Source organism: Ovis canadensis, chromosome 8, assembly GCF_042477335.2.
Source record: "Ovis canadensis isolate MfBH-ARS-UI-01 breed Bighorn chromosome 8, ARS-UI_OviCan_v2, whole genome shotgun sequence".
Taxonomy (NCBI): domain Eukaryota; kingdom Metazoa; phylum Chordata; class Mammalia; order Artiodactyla; family Bovidae; genus Ovis; species Ovis canadensis.
This window is the reverse complement of record NC_091252.1, coordinates 39,544,914-39,571,379: the sequence shown is the minus strand read 5'-3', so window position 1 is coordinate 39,571,379 and position 26,466 is coordinate 39,544,914. Positions and strand designations below refer to the sequence as shown.

The 26,466-nt window shown below is 45.0% G+C and overlaps 1 protein-coding gene across 9 annotated transcripts in view; it reads left to right on the top strand.

Moving 5' to 3' along the window:
• Positions 1-23,965, top strand: part of FOXO3 (forkhead box O3) — a 121,878-nt gene extending 97,913 nt beyond the window's left edge. For 5 of the 9 annotated variants that reach the window (XM_069598177.1, XM_069598175.1, XM_069598176.1 and 2 more), the window contains 2 exons: positions 4,375-5,810; positions 19,150-23,965. In XM_069598177.1, coding sequence (XP_069454278.1) covers positions 4,375-5,775 — 1,401 coding nt within the window. In that variant the 3' untranslated portion in view covers positions 5,776-5,810; positions 19,150-23,965. The remainder of the gene's footprint in view (positions 1-4,374; positions 5,811-19,149) is intronic. The other 4 variants (XM_069598183.1, XM_069598182.1, XM_069598180.1 and 1 more) reach the window with 1 other exon arrangement.
• The last annotated feature ends 2,501 nt before the right edge of the window (positions 23,966-26,466 follow it).

The following is a 26,466-nucleotide window of genomic DNA, read 5'->3' as shown; positions in this document are numbered from 1 at the left end:
TTGGTTCTCCTGCATTGCAGACAGATTCTTTACTGTCTGAGTTACCAGGGAAGAAAAAAATTTTAGTAGTGGATTTAAATAACAGAACTATTCACCTGGTTTTGGGTTGGGGTTATAGTAATTTATTGGCTCCTCTAGTAAACGAATGTGATGACAGAATGGCCTGAGATCTAGCAGCGGGAGTCCTGGTTGGTAATATTTACCTTATCACCTTAGCCTTCAGGACCTCATAATGTTTTCCAAAATGTGTATTTAGATGTGACTGGAAAAATCTCTCTAGTCCTATCAAACCGTTCCTCCTCCTCTGTCAGTTCTCAACCCTCAAACTAATGTTATATCTTACAAATTTAGACTATTTGGTATGATAGATGAATTAGTGGAAAAGCATAGAATATTTTTAACAGCAGTTTTATAGTTTAACATGCACGAAATACGTTGGGAATTTAATTTAGAGCCCCTGACTAAAGAGGTCTTTAGAGAACTTAAAGTACACATTATAAAAGGATTTTATCATTGGCTGGTTTCTTTTTATAAATTCCACTTCTTCCTTCCTGGGTTTGAGGTGAGGGAGGGGCAGTTTGAAATCTTACAGAAATTATATCACCACTAACTTCCGTTATCAGGGGAGGTGTTGGGGAAACACTGCTACGTTCTCGGGCATTTATGTTCACTTTTTCCTGTTTCACCAAAACTTAGAGAACCTGGTGATTAGAGTCATGACCTGTGAGGCAAAAAAGCAGACTACATTTCTGACATCTGACTTTGTTAGGGTGAGGGGCATTTGAGCTAGAAATGGACTGGGGGGACCGTACTGATGGGTCTTTGTCAATGTCCCCCCACCGCTTCAGATTATGGATTTCATAAATGGAAGGCTAGGGACCATGAGGATGATTGTGACATAGTTTTTGTTTGCACTGTCTTAGTAATGAAACTGGAAAATCCTGTCTGAGTGTCGCATAGGTGATATGCCTTAGGGAATGTATTCTGTCATTAGTAACCTCTAAAGCAAGAGTTGAACTAAGATTTGACACTGAAGCTGATCACCCATTTAATAAATTGGGTTTTGGTTCAGTATCTAAGTGTAGCTTATTTGGGTTTGTATGGTAACCACTGCCCTCTCTTTAGGATGAATGCTGTGATGGCCACCTTAGTAAAGAAATGCAAACGCAGGCTATAGGATTACTCTTTGTAAAGACTTTTAAAAACATTTTTAGGAAAGACCTACTAAATTGTTACTGTTAACTATTTCACAAAATTATAGTCATATAAGATTATGCCTTTGTATCCTTCGTCTTTCTTATATAAATGTCTTTCTTTAGATGTTAAGTTAAATGATGACTTCTGTATAATTTGGTGACAGATCCGGGAAAGGTTGGGAGAAAGCATTAGAGTGGAGTTGAAAAAACAAGTTTCGGTTTAAAGCTGTGTGACCTTCTGTAAGTTATTTAATCTCTCTCAGTCTGAGGCTTCATGTATATGATGAGGGCATCGACTTTGTGGTTTGTTAGGAAGATTAGAGATGAGGACTCTAAAAGCGCTGACCCAGGAACAGACTCTTGTAGTCAGTCAGGCTCCATTCCTCATCCTGGCAATCAGGGCCCAGGTCTGACAGTCCTTGGTTCTGTCCTCTGTGAGGGTGTTCCAGCCCCTTTCCCACAAGGCCCTACAGAAGCTTAGCTTCTCTCTCCAAATTCTAACCAGTGGTAGCTTATAATTTAAAAAAATTACACACGTACATCACTAGGGTTAGAGTTGTAGAATAGATGACCATCCATATAGGACATTTTGGAGGTCTCTAAAGGGTTAACATTTTCATTTATGCTTGGTTTGGAATTGGTGAAACTAAAAATTCATTTAAAAAATTGTCCACAAATGCTTTTTAAAGGGTGGATAACTGGATATTTATGACTGATCATTGTTGTTGCTGGGTGTTGGTATGAATGAACTCTTTCCAAAATCTGGAGCAGCGGGGGCTGGCCACGGGAGGGGCGGTTCAATCAGTGTCCACATCGCCCCCACAGGGCTTCAGAAACTGAAGCCTATTTTTTTCCTAACCAGAAGCTTGAGCTTAAGTTTGTGGTTCATATATCTAGTCTCCTGGGTACTCAGTAATAGAATCACTGTGCACTTGCCTGCTTTTTGAACCTTGTGGAGTGAGTTTTAAGAGCATGCTTCATATCTTTATGGAGAAAGTGTTTTACTTTTAAAGAAATGTAATTTCTGAATCATGAGTAGACATGCCATTCTTTAAAAAACCAAAAGAGTGAAAGGGAAGCTGGGTATATAGTCTCCTGGGCACCATTTGGCTCATCAGATACTCAGCATGTCCTCTCAAACGTGTCTTTACGCCTGTCATAGAGATGCCGAGCTATGACCCATGGTTGGTGATGCTCATTGCCCAGCCAGAGCTGTCGGACTTCCTTGCATGGGAACATATACACAGAAACACTCTGAGTATTTTGGGTTATTTATGTATGGTGAAATCCCACTGACTTTCTGTGTTTTAAAAACATTCTGGTAGAACACATGTATTTGTATCTTCTACATAAATACAGTTGGTGATTGCCAGTTTTTTTTTAAACTACGGTAACTTTTAGGATGGTTTGCATTTAATAGACAGCAGCAGGCAATGTCTTTTGTCTTTAACTTGCAAATAAACACTCATCTGACCTGCAGGGGCTGTTCCAGACGTGGCAGATGCCATCATCAGCTCCTCTCTTTCATAGCACACGAGGCATTTTATAGAATAGGAGACCTCCCCAGGCAATGAGCTCTGTCCATCATGTACTCTGTGTTTTACAATGGCAGTAAGAACACCCTGACTTAGTAGTGTGACTGGCTTTTGAAGTACATTATCATATATCATCCTTACGTCATCCCTATCAGAGAGGGATGGTTCAAATGCTATGGCTGTAATGAAAATGGGGAACTGAAGCTGTTGGACATAGACCGAATGATTTGCTCAGGTCTCATGGTTGGTTGGTGACAGAGATGGGGCTGGATCAGGGTCATCTCTGTTAACTGGGCTTCCCTAAATCAGGAAGAGGATTCTTGCAAGATGGGAGCAATTGTTAGGGTTTTGAGGATATTTTGCCCTCATCTTTCCTTTTTTTAAGAGTAAACCTTTTAATATAGAATGGTTTTAGATTTGCAGAGAAGTTACCAGACTGGCCCAGAAAGTTCTTGATGTTGGCTATCCACATCAAGTTTCCCCTGTTGTTATTAATATCTGATATCAGTTTGGTACACTTGTCCCAACTGATAAACCAATGTTGGTACATTATTAGTATTAACTGAGGTCTGTGCTTTATTCCGATTTCTTTAGCTTTTGCCGTATACTTTGCTTTTTCTGTTCCAGCATCCCATCCAGGATTCCACATTGTGTTTAGTCAGCATGTTTCTCTTAAGCTCCCTGTGGGTCTGACAGTTTTGAGGAGAACTGGACAAACATTTTCAACTGTTCCTTATTTGGGACTTGTCTGCTCTTTTTCTCACAAGTGGAATGAGGTGATGGGTTTTGGAAGGAAGGCCACAGGGGAGGGTGCCGTTTTCATCACGTTGTTTTGAGTGCACATCATCAATCTGACTTTGCCCTTTGATGTTGACCTTGATTACCGGGCTGAGCTGTCACGTTTCTTCACTGTAAAGTTACTCTCCCTCACCTCCCCTTTCCACACTGTGCTCTTTGGAAGGAAGTTACTGTGCTCTTTGGAAGGAAGTTACTGTGCTCAGATCACATTGCCTTGAGGAGGGACTGTCTGCATAAATTAGCTGGAATTTTTCTGAATGGGAGACTTGGCCTTACTTCTGTTAACTCAGCAAATCTTACTCTGCCATTTTTTCCTTATGCCTGTGAGACAGGTGTGAAATTGTGGCAGGAGATGGAGTCAGAGAAAAGATGGGTAAAAATTCACACCAGTTCTGAATAGAAGTAGCTCAGAAAAGGTAGATGCTGCCTTTGTACTGGAGGAGGAAGGAACCAAAATGGAATAAAATAGCCCTGTAGGTGATGAATCACCCTTAGAGAGCCAGGGAAGTTTGTTGCAAAATGCAAGGGGCGATGATGTGGTAATACATTGTAAGCGCAAACTTCAGTAAAGGAAGTACAGTTACAGAGAGGACAAGGAAACCTGTGAAGTCCTACAGTCCCCCACATCTTCTGAATATGAAACCATCTCCCACACCCTGACTGTGAAAATGCCATCTACAATATTGTCATTTAATCCCAAGCCAAGGAGACTCATGCAAATGCCTTTTTTTTAAGCCTCTGAAATTGAGGCTGCTTTAAAAATTGCGTCAGATTAGTAGCTGTTTCTCCTGGGTGCTCAGTTGGACCACTGCGGCTCATCTGCATTGTCCCTTCTCTCTCTGCAGAACTCTATCCGGCACAACCTGTCACTGCACAGCCGATTCATGCGGGTCCAGAATGAGGGGACCGGCAAGAGCTCATGGTGGATCATCAACCCGGATGGCGGGAAGAGTGGCAAGGCACCCCGGCGGCGGGCCGTCTCCATGGACAACAGCAACAAGTACACCAAGAGCCGCGGCCGTGCCGCCAAGAAGAAGGCAGCCCTGCAGACCGCCCCCGAGTCAGCAGACGACAGTCCCTCCCAGCTCTCCAAGTGGCCCGGCAGCCCCACATCCCGCAGCAGCGATGAGCTGGACGCGTGGACCGACTTCCGCTCACGCACCAATTCCAACGCCAGCACAGTCAGCGGCCGCCTGTCCCCCATTCTGGCGAGCACAGAGCTGGACGATGTCCAGGATGATGACGCACCACTGTCCCCCATGCTCTATAGCAGCTCGGCTAGCCTGTCGCCCTCTGTCAGCAAGCCGTGCACTGTGGAGCTGCCCCGGCTGACCGACATGGCGGGCACCATGAATCTGAACGACGGGCTGGCCGACAACCTCATGGACGACCTGCTGGACAACATCGCGCTCCCTGCATCCCAGCCATCGCCCCCGGGGGGGCTCATGCAGCGCAGCTCCAGCTTCCCGTACACCACCAAGGGCTCCGGCCTGGGCTCCCCCACCAGCTCCTTCAGCAGCGCGGTATTTGGTCCCTCGTCTCTGAACTCCCTGCGCCAGTCTCCCATGCAGACCATCCAAGAGAACAAGCCAGCCACCTTCTCTTCCATGTCCCATTATGGCAACCAGACACTCCAGGACCTGCTCACGTCGGACTCACTCAGCCACAGCGATGTCATGATGACCCAGTCGGACCCCTTGATGTCTCAGGCCAGCACCGCTGTGTCCGCCCAGAACTCCCGCCGGAACGTGATGCTTCGCAGTGACCCAATGATGTCCTTTGCCGCCCAGCCTAACCAGGGGAGTTTGGTCAATCAGAACTTGCTCCACCACCAGCACCAAACCCAGGGCGCTCTCGGTGGCAGCCGTGCCTTGTCGAATTCCGTCAGCAACATGGGCTTGAGCGACTCCAGCAGCCTCGGGTCAGCCAAACACCAGCAACAGTCTCCCGTCAGCCAGTCTATGCAAACCCTCTCGGACTCTCTCTCAGGCTCCTCCTTGTACTCAACCAGTGCGAACCTTCCAGTCATGGGCCACGAGAAGTTCCCCAGCGACTTGGACCTGGACATGTTCAATGGGAGCTTGGAATGTGACATGGAGTCCATTATCCGTAGTGAACTCATGGATGCTGATGGGTTGGATTTTAACTTTGATTCCCTCATCTCCACACAGAATGTTGTTGGTTTGAACGTGGGGAGCTTCACTGGTGCTAAGCAGGCCTCATCTCAGAGCTGGGTGCCAGGCTGAAGGCTCACTGAGGAAAGGGGAAGTGGGCAGAGCAGGTCAGTGCGCAGTATTAACAGAGCGGGTGGTGGGGGACCCTGGACTTTATTTACACGGTGCAGTAACCTGGCTCCCAGCCAGTTCATTCCGAGTTGTACCTGCAGAACAAATAGGGCTGTCAGGTGCCCCTTTCCACAGTTTGCTGACAGCTCAGGACTTTTACTGCCAGTAAAACCAACACACACATTCAGAGGTTTCATTTTTCTTTGTATCCAGTCACCCTCACTGACCTGTGACGCAGATACCCCTACTGGATGGATGGATGAGGACAGAGGGGCAGGGAGGAAAGGAACCTTAGGCCATACAAACGTCATGGTGCAGGACTCTGCCAGAGGACTTTCTTAGACCCTCTGGTCCAGCACTGCCACGGTCCATCTTCGGTGGTTTCTGTGTCTTTTATTCCAACAAAGTAACAATTTTTAGGTGCTTCTAATTTAACTGTAGATTGTGTTTCTAGACTCTTTCCACCAGAAGCAACATCTTTCGATTTTTCACTAGTAGTACTAAGCATCTTTATTAGCGCTAAGCATCTAAGCAATTTTAAAAAGCAAAAGAATTAAATTGAAAACAGAAGCTCTTATGTGAGGGAGCATTTATTCATGTGCTTCTTTTTCCCAATGTATAAATGATGTCAGGTTCCAAATAGTGACATGATTTGTGAATGGTGACAGTTTTTTTTTTTTTTTTAAGTTGTGGCATTTTAATTCTCTTGGAACCAAAAAGACACAACATGGTGTGGCAAGAAAAGCATTTGATTAGAATCAGAAGTCTAGGGCTCAGTTCCACTTCTTCTGCTTTCTGGCTGCCATCTAGAGTGTGTCACTTAGCCTCTGAGCTTCAGTTTCCAGTTTTATAAAATGAGGGTAACAGCCCCTGTTACTTCATGGGGTTACTGCTAGAATCTAATATACTGAAGGGTGTGAAAGTGCTTTGTAAATCTGAAGTGGGCTATGTTCGGTGTGACTAGGTACGCACACTAACTGATGAGGTAGCAGGAAGCCCAGAGAGGTTAAGTGGTCTGCCCAAGGTCACACAGCTGAACCCAGAATCTCTGTTTCTGGAATGGCTAGAACCATGATCATTCTTATCATTATCATGGCTAGATGATAAAAATGGGCAGCACTCTGAACTGGAGCCAGAGTAGCAGGTAGTACACAGCTTGCCCCTAAACTCTCCTCTTCAAGCAGTAGAAAGAGCACTGGGGTCTTCCACTGTAACAGGTTTGCACCCCCAGATGCTCCCATGTTTAGGGGCTCTGTTCTGTGTCTCAGTTCCTTTTTTTTTTTTTTGTACCATCAGCAAGCTACTTATACTCTTTAAGTGGTGTGAAAGAGAAATGAGATTCAAAGCCATAAACACCTGAGCCTTGTTTAACCCTCTGCCCTGGTGCAGGAATCGCAGGAGCCTCCCCTGGTGAGCTCATCCAGCCATGGGTAGTTGTGGAAAGGGGACTGTCAAGAGTGTTGTGATGCTCAGCTTCTCCACTTTCCCAGGCAGAAGCAGGCCCCTAATGGCACTCAGACATCTGTTTCCAGTCACTTAATAGCCCTTGAGATGGTAAAAAGACTGCAGCAGAAGCTAAGTAGGCTGACACACTTTCATGCTGCCAGAACTCAGGCTGGTGGAGACTTGCCTCGAGAAATTTAGGTATTTGGCTTTTAGAAGGATAGTTTGTCTTCCTTTAAGAAGAGGAATGTGATTGTGGCTTCTAAAGACTTGAGTAGGTTTTAATTTTGGTTTGGTTGTAAGGAGCCTACTTTCTAGTTCACTGAGAAGAGTAAGAGAAGAAAATGTGGTAGCAATTTTTTCCTGATGTTTCCAGTGTTTGTTTTCCGTTTGGTTGAATAGCAGACCTTTCGCGCGCGCGCGCGCGCGTGTGTGTGTGTGTGTGCGCGCGTACGTGCGTAATTCTGAAAGATTATATAAAAATATTTTAAGGGAGATTTAAATACTTAAGTTTTAAAAATTTATTTAAAGCATTCTTATTTTGATAATAACTTCTTTTAAGATTATACATTTTATTATTATTAGAATCTTAGGGCCATTAGTCATCTTTTTCTCAAAACATTTTGGGGGAAGGTTTTTTGAGAATATAACTTCTTCAGTTAAAAGAAAAAACTGGTCACCTGAAAGTAAATTTTCCTGAAAGTAAACCAGCTTAGTATGACCAGAGCAAGAGAAGAAACATATGGAAGACAGTGAAGGGCTGTGAGCGTCTGGTTTCAGGGTTTTAGAGTTTCCATCTTGCTTTGGAATGATTTGCTCCTCTAAACAGCCAGGGTCACGTGTGGCCTGACGTGTATTCTTTGCTTTTACATTTAACTTGTTGCTGTCACTTTATTGAAGATGCTCCTGAATTCACAGAACAGGCCTCAGAGTATAATCTCAGAACCCACTTCAAAATTAAGCATGCCCAGCTTCCCAAGACTTGTTCTATAATGACTTTCTTGGTTTGACTTTGTTTTTTTAAAGCCAGTAGTTGTGGTATTTCTCTGGACTCTATCCCTGTCTTGCTAACTGAAGGTCACATGACCCCGAGTGGGCGCTGTCTGGTTGTGGAGTTAATGGAGCAGGTCTGTCTAGCTGACAGACAATCTTGCTGGAGAGCTGTGGCGAGATGCTTCTCTGGAGGGCTGGGTGTTTCACACATATCATTCCTTTTAGACCATGTGTGAAATCCTTTGACCTAGGGATCTATCTGGAAAAGGAAAAAATAATTGTACCTTTTTATGAGTGCCAGCTATTGGGGTGTGAAGGGCACTTTCTTCTCTTAGGCATTGGTGGAACTCGGTGCACATACTTACAGGCTGGCAGCAGGCATGTCTGTGAGCGAGTTTGCTGGCTGCAAGGCTAAGCTTCCAGTAAGCCCTCTTGAGACTGTCATGTGTCTCTTCTCAACGGGAAAGCAGCTTCAGTTTCACTGTAGTTTTGATGTCAAGAGATGCCTAAATTCACATGCTCTTTCATTCATCTACATCTTTTGGCGTTTGGAGACCCCATTAGGGAGCAACCTCATATTTAGTTGCATTTTAAACAGCTTAATGATAAGGACTGGAAAATACTAACCAGGAAGAGCCCATGTGGAGAAGAGAGAGAGACTTCTCTTCCTGTCTCTGCCAACTGGCCACATCGCTGATGACTCTTAGAATAGCAGGTTTCTCATCTGTCAAAAGAGGACAGAATCAGAGAACTGTTTTTTGTTTGTTTAACCAATAAGATTGTATTTTTAATTGAAGTTTAGTTGCTGTACAATATTATATAACAGGTGTACAATATAATGATTCATGATTTTTAAAGGCTTATACTCCATTTATGGTTATTATAAAATACTGGCTATATTCACCATGTTGTACGGAACGTCCTTGTAGCTTATTTTATACCTGGTAGTTCGTACCTCTAAATCCCCTACCTCTATCTGGCCCCTACCTGCTTTCTTCTCCCTACCAATAACCACTAATTCTCTGTATTTGTGAGTCTGCATCTTTTTTGTTATGCTCACTAGTTGTGTTTTTTAGCAGAATCATAGAATATTAAGGATATAGAGGATGTATAATTTTGAACCTGAAACCTAACATTCTGTCCATGAAATGGCCCTAGTAAAGGGTAAGTGATGATATAGAACTGTAAAGAAATAGTGATATAACTGTGTAGAAACAGCAGGCTCCAGTGTTGGAGGTCATTTAGAATTTAAATTTAGGCTACTTCTCTGAAGGAGCAAGTCTTTGATACTTGTTGGACTAATGTTTAAGTTCTGTGATTCCATTATCTTTAAATATTCATGTAGGACTAATTCTAACCAAATACAGGCAATATTATAAGGCTACTTATGTGATGTTTTTTCTTGCTATAGATATTCCCATTAGGGAATGTAACAAGTGGTGTATATTACATGGAAAACAGGCCCTGTTACTTACACTTGTGAACTGTTGTCTAGTCTTTGGTTATGGTGTGCCAGCCTCAAGAATTATGCATCTGCAAGAATCTTTATTCTTAGTTTTAAAACACCCAAAATCTGAACGGTCATTCATGGAGAGAATGGCTGTCTGGATCTTTCTGGTGTTGATGACAGGGAGAGAAAGTTGTCAGAGCCCTGGAAAGAGGTTTCTGTGCAGAGGCTGGTGTGCTCCGCCCACACACCCTTTTCCCTGGAAAGAGTAACGCCAGCACTGAGGCTGCTCTTCCTGGGCCTGTTGGGTTTTCAGCGCAGCTTTGCTCACCCTTGACCAGCCTGCTGAGCATGGGGCAGAGCCTGAGTGGCCCTGGCCCTTTAAGCAGTAGCATGTATATATGGCTTTTGAAAGGTGTCTTCTGGCCACAGAGGTTGTGCGGAAGCTAAAGAAGTAGAATAAAAATCACCAGAACTACTCCTGGAACTTCTTGTACACTCTAAGTTTCTACTAAGTGCTTCTTTACAGAGTGTTCGTAATGCTCAGTATTCAACATCTTATAAATATTGTTTCCTATGAGTAGAGCCTTCCCCCAGGGGCCTGCTTCTCAGAGACGTACCTTTCTGTATAGAGATGGGGGTGGGTGGGTTGGGACCCGCCTCTGTGCCGTAGCCAGAGAGATTGGCCTGTCAGAGGTCCTCCTGGGCCCGGGGCTGATAGAAGGATGCTGGCTGACAGTGCTTTCTCTTCCTGACCTGGGGGACGCTGGATTTTCATTCCAAGATGGAGATCCCCCACCTTGTAAGAGACTTGACCTGCTTCACCCTGGTTTGTTGTTGTGTTCATTTGATTTGAAAATACTGCCTCCTCCATCCTCCATATTGTTTTGAAGTTTAAAATTTTAAAATCTAAAATGAATTAAAACTGTATTGTGAACTCAGGACACGTCAGGTATTTAGAGGTCCCATGGATTGGTGTTTCTCAAAATGTTTCACAGATCACTAGATCCTCAGGGTTATTCATGGTTATTAAACAGAAAATAGATCCTGTGACCAAATGTTTGAGGAATGCCGTGTGAAATAAAATGAAATAGGGTTGTTTCCTTTAGGACTTCTCAGAGCCTTAGAAGTTTAATATATGTTATAAACTTTTTAGGATCAGATTTCATTGTTTCCTAAGTTTATTTGACATCTTGAATTAAATCCTTATTCTAGAAACCATAGGACCAGCGTCCTAAGGAAACCCCTAAAGAAATCCTGAAAGAGGTCAGCAACCTCTTGAGAACTGGGGATTCTTTGCCTTTTTAAAAAAAATGTATTTATTTTTTAATTGAAGGAGAATTGCTTTTCAGAATTTTGTTGTTTTCTGTCAAACATCAACATGAATCAGCCATAAGTGTTTCTTTGCTTTTTTGCCTTCTTGATTCTTACTGGAGCTTTTTGTTCGACCTTGTCACATATCAAGCTTTTCTCAGCCACAGAGTGGGTTCTGCTCTTAAATGAGCTGTCTGCCTGGCAAAAGGGTAGGCTTCATGTTGGTGGAGGTGCTCAAGTTTGTTCATTAAACAGGATTCATTCATAGAGGACCTGCAGTACTCTAGGCACAGTGGAGAGAGGAAGGTGAAGTAGGGTCTCCCCTCAGGGCGTCATCCCTGGCTGGGGACGTGGGGCAGTGCTGGTGGTGACCACTGTCATGGAGGAAGACTGCTTTTCATGCGAGACTGGAGCAAAGGCCCCATTGGGCAGTGGCCGCCTTGCATGTCTGGTTTTCTGGGACAGTCCTGCTCTCAGATGCCCTGTTCTGTTATCATATGGTCTATTTCACCTGTCTTTGGCTGGGGGTAAAAACATAGGCTCCGTGCTGATCTGGCAGAGTGCAGACTAAATCCAGATCCTGGTTCCTGTTGAAAGCCCTGCAGGATACTTGCTTTTATGTTTGATTTCTAGAATTGGTTCATCACAGTTGGATGAGAGCCAGCTACCTGCTCCAAGCTCGCTGTCCCTAGGGCTCTGCTCTGAAGAGACCTGCAGATTTAAAAAGCTTTCTTTGCAGCCCATCCCGTGTTAAATAATGTCTGTGTGGTGCTGAATCTGTAGCAGAAGGCTGTCACTTCCATGGCTATGTGTCATCGAGTCAAGTCACTCCATTTCTCTGAGTCTCTGTTTGCTTGTCTGTGAAATGGGGCTAAAATGGAAACCTACTCCACAAACGCTCTTGTAAGAACTACCTATGAGATGACCTAATTTCCTTGGCAACATTTTAAAAAGTTACTTGTTGTTTATTGTTACTTAAAATGGCTCCAGAGGTTAATGCAAAATTAAGGAAACTCCCAAGCCAGTCTTAACACTGTTGGCACAAAGAGTAGTCACTTTCCTCAGTAAACTAGAATTGATCAGGTTTCTTTTCATTAAAAAGGTATAGCAATTTGCTGTTGTATGAAACCTTTGATGTCCCCTAGAAGTCCTTCTTGCCAATTTAGGAGTCCCTGACAAAGGCTATTTTTTTTTTCCGCTAGTGAAGGACCTCCTGCCACAGGTAGATTAGGGAAGTTTTGTACATGGTACCCAAAGTGTTCCATTAGTATCTTAAAAGGACTGCCTGAGAAATCCTAGCTGTCTGGCTTCTGCTTTCTTTCCTTAGGGGCCCTGTCATACCTACTCTGTGCTGGGGGAGAGCCTCACCCTCCCGTTCCCTGCTTCCTTGGAGTGGAGCCCCTTCCTGTCAGGTGGGAGCCTGGAAATCTGACCTTCCCCCTCCATGCCGGGCCACCTCAGCCACATAGAGAAATGAAGAGCTGGTCCAGCTCTCCTAGGACCTCTTGGAAGCAGAAAGATCACCACACAATAAATGGCACGATGCTGCCAGGGGCCTGGCTGTGGACCCCATCTTCCCAAGAGATTTACCCCCGTTCTGGCTAACGTGGCCCCATTTGGGGTTCAGGAAATATGGTCAGACGTATCATTAAGATCTCCCAAATCTAGGGTCAGTGAAAACCCAGAGAAATCGGGCTATTCTTCTCCAGGAGCTTTCCTTCCAGAGAAGCGGGACCAAGCCCGGAGCCGAAACACTCCACTGGGAGAGCTGCCACATGGTTGCAGGGGTTTTGTTCTCTTCCCAGTAACAGATGTGAACCCTACTCTGTAATTCTAGATTTCTGCTTTTTTTAAACAACCCCTTTCTTGCTAAAATCTATGATATTCATTTATTAAAGGACGAGAAATACTTAGTCATGAAGCATTATTCCAGTATTTTTAAGGGTAAAACTTTGAACTGCAAGTCCTGGTTTGATCCACAGTATGCTCGCTCTCTCTGTCCGTCTCCTCCACTCCCCTTTCCTCTTTTCCTCTCCCCTTTTCTCTCTCCTCTTTCTCTCTGATGAAACTAGTCTGGACCATGACATTTTTAAAGTATTCATGTCTGTGTAGAGTGTTCAGTTTGACTCCTTAATGGAAATTAATGACCACGACGAGGCCAGAAGTTCTGAGGTTGAACTTTTAATTTCCACTGGGCCTCTGTTTGTATACATGCCACTGTAATTAATTGTAACTTCCATTAGTCAATTGTGTGTTCAGAAATGACTGGAAAGCAGTGGAGCCCAGTAATCAGAAAATGTGGTGTGACTGACGGATCTGTTAGAAGGTGTCCCCTAGGTGGTGGTGGCCCTGTGGCCAGAGTGCACTCCCGCCCAGCCCTGGTCATCTCAGGCTGTCCTGCCATCTGGGGTGGGGCACCAAGGTGGGGAGCTCCCGGCACGTTCCATTGCAGTGCTGGTCAGGGGAGAGGAGGACCACCCAGGCCACCCACTGTGTGGGTCCGCCTGACTCCTGGATCTGTCCTCCCATGAAACTGCCGCCCTCAAGATGGATGGGCCTTTGCCTCTTGTCCATCTTGGAGCCACCCTGGAGACCCTCCTTTGGGTTCCTCCTTCACTTCCTTCCTCTGCTGAACTGATGTGGGTGCTGCTTCTTGGCCACCATCTGTGTTAGCTGCCTGTCCTCGTCGTGTCTTAGAGGTGAATGAGGGGTTTGGACTATTTGTGGAACTAAAATAGCTGATTTTGTATGGTCAGTTTCAGAGTCACTTTTGGGAATTTTTAGATTGTCTGCAAAATCCTGCATAACTAAAGTAGGGAAAGAAGCCTTTGGAGACCCTACTGTTCGGTGCTTGGTGGCCGAACCCTTAGCTGGGCTGGAGCAATGCAGCTACCCTTGCCCCCGGCCCCAAGGGAGATGCGGCATCCCAGCCCAGCAGGGTAGCGGCACACTGCCACTTGTCCCCCCACCCCCTCTGGCCAGTGAATGCGGTGAGGAGTCACGCAGGATGGGCCCACACCCAGCAAACATAAACAGTGTGATGTTCAGGTCATGGTTTATGGGTCTAAGATTTCCTCCTGGACTACAGTTCCCTTTTGTTTCTAAACGGTGAATCTCTTTAGCCGTGACAGCAATTTGAGAGCTAGAGTAGCATGACTCTTAATTCAGGGAGCTGGACTTAAGAGGGGATGTAGTAGGATGGGAGAGGATAAATTCTTTATTAAATGCTTACTATTTAAAATTTTATTATTATAAAAGTTGAATTATTTGGGTGTTAAAACTGTGCCTTGTATTGATCCTTAGGAAGTTTCATCTTACAAGAAATGTGAGTTGTAGAAACTTAATCTAAGAAGCTATCCTCCCTCCAGAAGGGGATCATTAAAGTTCTAGGTCTTGTCCCACAGGCAGTAGGTTCTGCTTGGATTCAGCAGAGATTAACTTTTAGCAGGTGTAGGTTTGAAATGCTTCATGGAAGCAGTAAGGCTTGAAAGAGCGCTATGTGTTTGAAATGGCAGAGGGAAGAGAGGGCTGTTTCAGGAGGACATTTGTTCATTTATTCAGCCAGCAATTATTGTGCGTCTCTCCTCTGTTTCAACTTTGCAGGCTACTTGGGACATCAAGAAAATGTGTCCCTACTGGAATGTACGCTTCTTGTGGGTGAATACCACGTCTAAGACAGTGCTCTTGAGATAATGAGATGGTCCGTAAGTGGTTTGATTTGAAGGCTCTGCTCTGCTCTCAGTATACTGGGAATTCGATATGTGTGAAAAAGTAACCATTCTGGGCACTCTATGGTGCAGTGCCAGGTGTGGCTTAGGAGTTAAGCAGAGGACAGCCTGGGGCAGGGGGGCCTGGAGGAACTGTCTGGATGTTTGGATCGGGAGAGCAGGCCAGGCAAGGCACTGACCCTGGCCCATCGGATCAGGTGGCAAAGCCGAAATGAGGTCAGCAGAGCCAACCCCCCCAGGTCTCTGCCAGCCACAGCTTTGGAGTATTATATGGGCTGCCCTTCCTGGAAACCTGATTTTCCTTTAGGGAGGCTCCTCAACTGAGTACAGATTTGGCCAGAATTTCCATACCTGTTTTCTTTCCCTTCATAAACTATTCAGTGTCTAAAATGGCAAGTTGATAGCATTTGCCAAACAGTTTTTATAGAGCTGCACCTCCTATAATTCCCCTTCTCAGGCAGCTGTGGAGGGTGGTTCCCTTCAGCCAGCCTCATAAGCAGAGGACTGCATTTTAATCAGCCAGGCTTTTGTGGTCCCTAAACACCAGGTTGGTTTTCATGCGCTGCCCTCTTCCAACCCAGAAGAGACTAAGAAATTACCAAATTAAGCCAGAGTGCTGTGCCTCAACACCATTAGGTGTTTTCTTGAGCTGCTTCGTAGTTGGACTGTAAAGATGAGCTCCACAGGACTTGCTGACATTTCTGCTCTCCAACATCGGACAGGACCACTTTACCCAAGCCCTGCTGTTTTTCCTGGGGTGATACCAGCAGAAGCCTTGGAGGCTGTCAGATGGTTGTGGCCTGTGATAGATTGGGTGTCCCTCAGACCCTCCTTGGGTAAGCAGAGATGGTGGCCAGCAGGCATTTCTTTGCTCTCTACTCAGGCAGGAGCATTCATTCTTTGAAACCCACACCTGTTCTCTGAAATCCACCTGAAGTTTCCCTGTCATTGAACAAACATGGATTCATTTCTTTTCCATCCTAAATGTTCTGTGTTTAGTCTCCAACTCACCCCAGGGGTTACAAGTTTGGCTTAAATTATCTTTATGTTTAAAGAGTAAAGAAAGTGGTATTTCACTGTAATTTTGTGTTTCAGGCAGACTTTCCTCCAAGCATCTTTTAGTTTTGGCCAGGAAAGTGTGGCTAACCTGCATGGATTTGCAGATGGGAGAGTTTTGTCCCTGTGGTTCTTTTTCCTTCCCTGTCATATTTGGAACTGGGGCCCTGTTCTCTCCTCTCTGCCAGGAAGATAAAAACACTGCTGAGAAATCCGGATTTGTCACAGTGGAGTTAGTTGTGGGAGGACAGCAGCAGGAACAGTTTATGTTTTATTCCCAGATTAAAGTTGATGGGGGTTATGTTTTGTGTACAGTTTTTTGGAGGCATGGCCCTTTCTTAGAACATCATGTGATTTAGTGGTGATAATTAGGCAGAAACTTGTCTTCCCTACAGATGCCAAGGTTGTAGAGGGACTTACTCTCACCAGAGACCAGATGACAGCATCCACAGATATTTTTAGAAGGGGCCTATCATTTGGTTTCCCTATTTCATTTTCTTTGCATCAATAGCCTGATTTCAAACTTAGTCTTGGGCAGGGAGTTGGTGGGGGCGGGGAGGAGGAGATTTTTTTCCCTGTTAATGAAAGTCCTGGATGGGACAGGACAGCGTCTTCCTATTTATTGTTAGTTGGCCCACTGCCTAGTAACTGCAAAGTGATGGCTATAATCCCCTTCAGCTGTAGGCTTCCTTTTCCTTCCTGAAGTTTTGCTTAATCTGATGTGGTTTTAAACTCATAAGGCCATCAACAAACACACGTAAACCTCATAGTTAACTAAAGCATCTCACTTTAAAGAATGTAAGGCTAGTGAGAGCACCATTCAAACGCAGGGAGTTTGTGTCCAAACCAAGTATCATTAAATCTGGTTATTTACTGTGCTCCTTTCATTTTTCCAGTCAGTCAGTTTTCCAGATGGTGTCAGATAAACGTGTAAACATGGAGCCACCAGCGAGAGGTTAAAAAGTCTTAAGGCAGGGGCCTCAGAGGGGCTGCTTTCCTTGTGATGAACTGGAATTGTAAGGTCTTCCTCGTGAATACTGATCCTGCTGTTCCTCTTAGAAGGGTGATTGCGTTTCCTTTCTGTGTTCACAGTAGTTTACAAACTGTTTGCCTTCTGCCACAGAGGAACAAGTTGCCTTTCCATCCTGTGGAGTGGGGGTTTCTCTGTTCAGTTTGTCCTCCGTGAGGGCCGCCTCTCAGCCTGGGCCTGGCCTCTGCCAGTTGAACTTCCAGGCTCAGGCTGTTTCCTCTGCGACCTCAGGGGCGTGCCAGGACATAGTGCCACAAGGGGCCCCAAACCCATTCTGCAAAGAAGGAAAGTGGGCAGGTCAGCACATCCCTTGCTTAATGATGAAGTCCCCTGCTAGTGTGGACCCTTGGATGAGATTGTGATGGCTGATGCCCTCTTTTGCTTAGAACAATGCCACGTTACGGGCTTAGGTGCCTCCTGCCTTCTTCCCTCCTATGTTGACCCGGCGCCAGCATCGGAGCGAGTTGCGTGCTCTGCCGCTGTACTTGGGGAATGAAGTGTGTCAACTCCCCAGCATGCACTGGTGTCTGTGGCTGAGTAATTAACACCAGAGGGAACGGGGGGATGGGGTTTGGGCTAGGTAATACTTCACAGCTCCTCTTTTGGCACTTGTAGTAAGTCAGGGTCCGGACTTGGGGACCAGAGTCCCCTGATGACTAACTGCATAGAGATCTTAGATGGTGGTTAAGTGTTACTGTGAAGGAAAGAATGAAATCCCCTTCCAAGGAACCGTATCCGCACCCTGTCTGCTCGGGCCTCAGGGGTCCCAGGTGGAGCCGCTAGAACAGCACCGGTTCCAGCAGGCTAAATGCCTCACAGGTGCTGATACCCGTCAGACCTTTCCTCCCTTTGAAATCAGCAAGCTGTTATTTTATAGTCCAGGATAATATTATCTAGTATCCTTACAGAGCAGAGAATACCTCCAAAAAAGCCATCAGCCAGGGAAACAATACTTGGCGAAGGGATAGAAAGAAGGGGCCTTTTCCTGCTTTATCATCTCTGCCTCTCATAAACAACCCAAGCTCTTCTTTTTGGAGCTGTAGCAAGGGTAGCTGTGACTGTGGGTGTGTAATGTCACAAATACTAAGTCCTGCTGTCTTTCTGAGGGGTAGTGAAAAGGAAGATTGCCAAGCAGTCCAGTCAAGAGAGAGAAGCAGATGTAAATAACGTGTGTGTTTGAGTGAGTGAGAGGCGGGAGCATATTGATGCATTTTTCATTACTTGTTCACCTTATCTGGTGAGACGATCCAGAGTTCATGTTACTTCCCTCTCACCTTTCTATCCATTTCTTGGCCTAGAGCCTTTTTTTTTTTAAAACCATGACTGCTGACACTGTCTCCATAAACAAGTGGTCTTGAGGCCTGTCACATCAGTTCATTTAGCTACATCTCTTGAGTGTGTGGATAAATATATGTGTGTGTCTGTATAATAAGTTTATTTTTTAATTCTCCAACTTTTCGTGGCTTGGTGGTCATATGATATCTGATAAGACTTGTGTAAATTCAGATGCTTTGAGAGGACTTACGATTTGAAGATTTCTTGGAGGCATAATAATAATGCCAACAGTAATGTTATTCGTTATGAAAGGGTATTCTGTGGGAGGTTTTCTGAGCCATTTGTGCGTGATATAATTTTATTTCCTCTGTAGATTTTTCCTATATAAAGCAAAGTCTACTTAGACAAGACAAAGTCTACTTCCCAAGACAGTCTACTTAGAGATTACTTGGTTTTTGGTGAGGGAAGTCAAGATTACCCCTGGCCATCTGTGCAGACTGATGAAGCATTTATGGAAAGTGGCCATTTCCTCTTCTGGTGTTGGGCTATCAATGGAAAGGGTGGTAAGCAAGGTTATTTAGTCCACAGACCCAGCAGGGGAGAACTAGAGAAGCATAGCTGGCCTGTTTGGGGTGACCAGCTTCTCTGGTTTATAGCATGAAAGTCATGTCCCAGGAAGCCCTTCAATCCAAAAATCTGAAGTAAAACCCCATCTGCAGCTAGCCCTCCCTGTCTTGGAAGGGCCCGCTGAGACACCCTCGGTATACCTGGCTTTGTTAACCTCCCCGGCTGAATAGCCCCATTTCTTCTAGGCGTTTGAACTTGAGAGCATTTTGTTATCAAGCACAGGAGTAAGGTAAGTAATCTTCAGGCTTTGTCCTTAGGTTTTCAGATCTTTGAATCTAGTGCAGCAAAACAGCCTGACTTGGAGCACCCCAGCCCAGCGGTGGGTGAGGAGACCGGGGAGGCTCAGGAGGTGTGACCCAGAGGGCCCGCTGCTGCTGTTGAATGTCCTTAACCGTCTCTGGTTTTCTTCTCTCCTCCTATAGACCCTCAAACTGACGCAAGACCTACCGAGAAAACCCTTTGCCAAATCTGCTCTCAGCAAGTGGACAGTGATACCGTTTACAGCTTAACACCTTTGTGAGCCCACGCGTTTCCTACCCCAGCAGAGACTGTTATCGGCCCCTTCCCCCGGGTGAAGCACTTATCCTCGCACAGAACTCTCTCTATAAAGTATGCAAAACCTTCCTTGTACGGGGTGACAGCCACCTGCCAGCGAAGGACAGCGCCCTGCCAGCACCGCCACCCCGTTCAGAGCACACCGTCAGCCCGCGGGCCGTCCTGTGGTGGTTTAATATCGTGATGGTTTATGGGATGCGTGAAGCGTTGTTTCTGTGTTCGTTTTCCTCTCAGTTTCTCACATGCATTGACTTGGAGTCTTTTTATGTTAAAGTGTTAACCATCCTTCCCCTGGCACATTTACAAACAGAAGGTGTACCAGCCACTGCGCTGGCTTTGGGTGTCACAAACGTCCAAGCCTATAGAACTCCCCAAACTAACACATTACGTAAACTAGAGGAGGTTTTTCTGTCTTCTTTACTTTGGTAGAAAACTATTCTTTTCTTAAAAAAACAACAACAGTGGCACAAGTGTTTGCTGTGCACACCGGCCCAGGAACAGAGCCCTGCATCTGCAACCTGAAGGGTGCCCAGCGTCTGACCCCGAGTGCCCGGTCCAGAGTCAGGGCGGTAGGGGGACAGTCCCTGGTCTGCAATTGCCGGATGGGTCTGGCCTGTGGTCTGTCAGTATCCTCAGCTCACACAGTCACAGTGATCATATGCTGGCTAGAAATTAGGATCTCTTCAAGGAAGAAATCTGCTCAGCTCTTCACTCATTGCCAAAGGCCACTAATGGATTTAGTTTTAAAAAGAAAAGAAAAGGAAAAAAAAAAAGTAGTCTTGTTTTGCTTTGCAGAAGTGAACTTACAGGTAAACATTAGGCCTGCAGTGAGAAATGTGTGGAAAGTACAAACCCGAGTCACTCTTTTTTCTAAATGCACACCCTTGATTACTTTTAGCCTTGCTCTGTATAATCTCATCTAGTAGACGTGTATGAATGAGAGGCAATAGCATACAAACTGATTCTTTTTTTTAATATAAATAAGCTTAGGTTGTAATTATACACGTGACTCAATGGAAGGACAAGGTAGGGCCGTTTTGACCTCCCTCCTCCCACTTTTCCTGCTTGTATGGATTTCATTTTTTTTTTCTTTTCAAAAAGTTATGGTGCTGTATAGGTGCTTTCTGTGTAACCCAGAAAGTGTGATTATATTAGTTGCCCTCTTTGGTAGACAGAGTAGTTGGGAACGCCTTTGGTACATATGAAACTGGGACAGTGACAGTCTGATTGGCACAGCATATGCATACTTCTCCAAAAAGGTATATGAAGACTCTTTTCTTTGCATACAAAGCATTAGGCATACAAATGTATAAATATATTTTATCATGTACAGTTACAAAAATGGAACATTCTGCACGGATGTTAGGAATCCAGGCTTGTAGTTCAGCACAGACCTCCCTGCATGAGTTCTCGCAGACGTTTGCACCATGCAGTGGGCGCTGACTCCCCCACCAACACAGACATGCCACCTGACCACCTGCACCCGTCACCAGCCGCCAGGGCCCCCTTGTGTATCTCTGCTTCCTGATTCCTCTGGGGGTGACGGTGGTGGTGATAACAGCTCCTGGCATAATGAAAGTCCCATTTGGTGTCGTCACTTGTCTCTCCTGCCTCGCTTAGGTTGTCATGTGTGAGTGATGGCCCCGTTGATTTCACCCTGCCTTTTACTGAATCTGTAAATTGTTGTGCAGTTTGTGGTTATAGTAGACCTGTAGCCTATTGCCTTTTCTAAACTGCTCCAAGTTTATAATCTTCATTTTGAAAGTATGTATAATTTTTGAAAATATGTATTCTATTCATGCAATCTGCTTCTCAGTGCGACAGACTTTTGCTTACCGTATTCCTCTGTAGTAAGGCTAGCCCCTTCCTCGAGTCTTTGGTAGTCTGCTGTCCATGAGGACTGTCCATTGTCAGTGAGAGGGGGCTGCTCTCTGGGTTCCCAAGTGATGCTGCCCTCGGTGGAGACACAGTTTGGTCAGGGACAGGGGAGGGGCCAGGGGGTATCGGATTCAGGAGAGAATCCAAAGTGCTTCCAACACAAGGGCCCTGAGACTTCTCTCCTGAGCTCAGAGAAACAAGAAAACTAACAAAATAGCTATTTGCCTTTGCAGTTTTCTAGATTGTGGAAACTACTTTGGGAGTAAGAAAGGCAACCCTCAAATGTGGTTTCAACTTTAAAATGTTGAATTCCTTTCAGACCTGTGGCATGTTATTTATTCTCCCGCCCCCCCACCGCCCCAGTGTTTGTTAGATTGCAGGCAGAATGTCTTACAAAATGTCCTAGAACCAGATTATAATTTAATTGAAAACAGCTGAGGGACGGACAGAGAAGGGGTGTGAGAGCAAGACAGCCATGGAACAGATCAGGAAAGTGGAGAGGGAGGGGGGCTTTGAATCTTTACTTTTTCTTTTTTAAAAAGTAACTCAGCATCTACATGTAGAGTATCATGGACAGCTGAGATCAGGGCAAAGTCAGGTGCCAGGATCAGTGCTAGGATAGAATAGTTAGGCCTGTCCAGGATCACACAGCCTCACTCTCACCCTTGGCCACTCACCTGGAGGCCAGGATCTCTTAGACTAACCAGGTCCTGCCACAGTCAGACGAGGCAGGGCAGAGGTGCCACCTTCTGTTAAGATCCTGCTTTCAGGAGGGGCCTACCAGTGGCCACCATGTGAAGTTCTGAGTCTCACAGGTCTCTCACAGGAAGTTTTCTGGCCTGGAGCGTCCAGTGGAATACTCAGTAGCCTTTGAGGGTCTGGCAGTCATGTTTGCTTCCATCAACTCTCAGAGTCTACCCTCAGCCTCTCATTAAGCTGCTCTAGGGAGCCTTCTACTTTTTGATGGGAAATTTATAAAGAAGAGTAACAGTGTTGAAAACATGACCTGAACTCTGGGGTACTGTTGTTACCTTCAGGGTTCCAGAACCAGAAACCTTTTACCAAAGTTAGAAAAGAGCTTTATCACAAGCCTTCCCTGTCCTGGCATGAGGCCTGACCGCCAGACTCAAGAGTATCCTATTAACTGTGAATGAATCTAAGGTCAGTTCCCTTTATTGCCGAAACACATTCTTTCAAGATTTCAGAAGTTCGTCTTTGCTGTTAACAGGTGGAGCGTGTACTGGTGGACTCGGGGGCGGGGGGGGGGGGCGGTGTCAGGGTTTGGTGTTGGGTTTCAGCCCTGTGTGTGTCGCTTCCCCACTCTGAGAAGACCTCATGGCTCACTACTCAGGACAGGTATGCCCAGTCTCAGGGTGTTATTTCAGGCAGCTTCTGAACCTGTTAAAGATGGAAGGGAGTCTATCTCATGAACCCCAACTTAAAGAATAAGGAATATTAGAATCTCTTGGAAAGCCCATCAAGAGGAAAGCAAACAGCCACGCCCATGTTTTTGTACACTGATGCCAAGGGCTGGTGAAGGAAAATAAGTTACCTTTTCTCTCTAAAAGCAGAAACAAAATCCTGACAGGTCTGAACTGTGATTTCTTCTTTCTTGGTGTATTTGGGAAACGTTGATTATGTATAACATTTTTTTTAATTAAGCAAAAATTCTTTGTAGAAATTCAATCGCTGGCAAAGAGGTACAAACAGCCAGCCTCTCCTGGAGACCAGGGTGCAGCAAGGGGAGAGAGCAGTCCTTGTGAAATCCCATTTGTCAGACCAGATCCTAACGCAGGTGCCCAGGTACTGAGAAGAGTCCAGTTGGCCCTGAGTATACACGGGCTCCACATACTGAGTCAGCCAACCGCGGATCCAGACGGCCAATTATACTACACCTTTTTATATAAGGGACTTGGGTTTTCCCGGATGTAGGCGGGGGGATGGAGTCCTGCAACCAATCCCCTACGGATACCGGGGGTGACTGTGTATTATATTTGATCTAGATCTTTAGTGGATAACATTTTATGCAGTTTGAATGAATAAAAATATTTTCCTCTTGTTTAGTTTTATTTGTATGTATTTTACTTTGATGAATGATTGGTTCCGAGGCCTCTGCCACAACTCCAGAAATATTTGTGCGGCTGCTTTAAAAAAAAAAAAAGCTGTGTGTCTGGTCACTTATTTCTCTAAAATTATCTCATTGCCTGGCAATCAATCTTCTCTCAATATACTTGTCCTAGCACATTATGTACACAGGAAATGTAAACAGATGTGAAGGAGGACCAGAAAAAAAAATAGTTGATAATAAAAATGTATGTTTTGGCTTCACATGTTTAAATTTTTTTTTTTTTTAAGAAAAGTTGCATGAATGGGAAAAAAAATCTGTATACAGTATCTGTAAAACTGTCTTATCTGTTTCAATTTCTTGCTCATACCCCATGCAAACTAGAACTCAGTGTGGTGCATGGCCATATTCAAACACCCGAGAGTCATGCAGTTGATCCTTTGGTTTGAAGCACCTCATCCTTCCTTTCAAAGCGAACACTATCATATTGCATTCTTACTGAGGATTTTGTCTGTCCATATGTTACCATGAAATATCTCTACCACATTTTGTCTCAAGAATCAAAACCAGTTTGATTTGGGAATCTTCTCCTTTCCAAGTGAAATAGAGATGCAGTACTTAACTTTCCTTGGTGTTTGTAGATATTGCCTTGTGTATTCCATTTAAAACCGTAATCTAGTTTGTAAAAGCGATGGTGACGCATGTAAATAAAGCATCGATGACACTCTACCTTACTCCAAGAGATTGTTTGTTCTCCCTCTCTGTCTCTTTAACCTGAGAAGTGAAATAGCTGGGTTTATCTCAAGGTCTCCCTGTGGGAGAGGCACAGAGCAAAGAGACTGTCCTGAGATCTCTCAACTAAATGAATCCTGTGGACTTTTTTTCTGACCCATTTTGACCTCCATAGACAACCAGACACTTTGATAGAGCAGATTTATGGCGTTGTGCATGGTGGAGAAGAGCCACTTTCAGCCTGTCTGAGTCAGGTCACCCTGGGGGAGCTTCTGTGCAGGTGGTGGGATTTGGACTTCACGCCCCGCATGGGTACCAGAGGTTTTGACCCTACGAGGGTCCTGCTCTCAGGAGTCCAGCAGATGAACACCAGTCGTCAGTCATCACTGTACCCTCCTACATAGCAGACAGCATTTAAGGCTGCTGGTGGCAATAGCATAAATATTTCCTCATGGCTAAGTTCAGGGGAACTCCACCCTACTGTAAAACTATTCTTAGTAGCACATGTTGTGGTTTTTCCTATTAATAAACATCATTAAAATTATTCAGCTTTTGGGTTCAAAGTCTTAAGCAACTTGATGGACTCCATTCAAGTCAAGTAGGTAAGAAAGATTTTAAAGTTTGCCTTTGGGATAAGGTCTGTGTTGGTGGAGAGTCATGCTTCCATAAGTCTGTCCTTACCATTGTTTTAATTTCCTGTAAAGGTAAAAACCTCACCATCTTCTAAGACCAAAGCCAACTGAAAGATACTTCATTTGAGATTGCTTTCCAGTTTTGATCCTGCCTGTCAAAAGATTAAAGATGGAAATCCAAAACCAGCTATCACAAGATTCTCAGAGTTCCCCCAAGCCAAGTAAAAATTCAACTAAAATTAATTGAAGTTAAATGAACACCACTAGGTCAACGTCAAATGTCCCGGGGGCCAGACCATGATGGACATCAAGACCACTGGGACCGGGGCCTTCGCTTCTGTGAGTTTATATTTAAGATGTCATCTGTCTGTTCCCCTGTGAGGAATAAAGAGCTAACTGTCGCCAGCTCTCCTTGCTTTCAGCTTCTTGTTTAGAAAAGGAAGAATTTGTAATGGTTAATCTCACTAACGATTTACAGGTTTGATCTCAAAATGTTTGAGTAGTAAGGGCAAACTTCTAATCCCACGCACGTGACATGTATCAGCCAAGCCACTCACGTCACAGCTGGAACACAGGTCAGAGGTGGAGGAAGTTAGAGTTCATAGCCAGGACTTACCTGCCAGACGTTCCCTGGCCTTGGCCCTTGGCCACTCCCCTGGAACTTTGGAAAAAAGGAGATGGCTGTGGTGCCCTGGGTGCCTCTCAGCTCGTCTCATGGTGGGCATGCTCAGGGGAGTGTGCTTGAAGAACAGAGGTGGAGAGAGGATCATCCGGAATGGGACCCCTCCTCCCTCTGCTTCCATCGCCAGCAAGGAGACGGTTGGGTGCTGGGCGCCAAGGAGTAGACACCTTCGGAGCTGGAAGAAGAGGGGTCCTTCTGCTTGAATTTTCTTCATTCAAACGTTAAAAGAGGAAGACTTTCAGCAATATATAAGACCTGAAGAAAGTTCGATTGTGTCTGTGTGTGTCTGTAGTTCGGCCTACTGTCCATCACATAATAATGACCCAAAATGTCATTTTTGCTACCTTTCTCAGAGGACTTACTAGACACACTACAAACCTGCCCACTCCCACTCGGGGAAGAAAACTTGCAGTGCTCTTCTTGGACAGGGACAAGCCCGCCTCCGTGAGCCCTACGTTCATCCACCCCACCAGCACCAGGATGCACCAGAGAGCGGGATGGCAGAGAAAGCTGCTTCCGTCTCAGGTGTCTCTCAGCTCCTGGCCAAACAGGCTCCCCCAAAGGCTGAGAGGTCGATGGCTTGGCACCCCTGTAACTTCCCAACCAAACTGAGAGCCCTGATCTGGAAGAAACCATAGAAAACTCCATAATGGTTCAGTCCAGGGGTGGACGCAAGGGTTTTGACTTTCAGCTCTGTCCTTGTATACTCTTAATTTGTCAAAGTGGGAGTGTGTTACTTTTATGAAGATAAAAATGGTTTCTAAAGAGCCAAGGTGGAGAGGCTGTCTTTGACTTCTTCTCTGAGTGGTTTGGTTGCTAAGTCATGTCCGACTCTTGCAACTCCATGGACTGCAGCCTGCCGGGCTCCTCTGTCTACGGAATTCTCCAGGAAAGAATACTGGAGTGGGTTGCCATTTCTGAGACTGGAGGGAATAATGAATAAAGTGGGAGAAAGGGTTAGGGAATAAAAGTAGAGAGAAGGAGATGATGATACTGTCTAAAAGGAATCTGATTGATAAATGAATAATATCGTTGCAAAATTGTGTCTTCATAATTTTGGATTTCCATAATTTCCTCCTATTAACACCTTGAATATCATTATAGGAATTACCTAATCAGAACAAAGGAATTTTATGCACCTGTTAATAATTATAAAAACTATACGCTTATACAGGATGCACTCTTAGAAATGTAA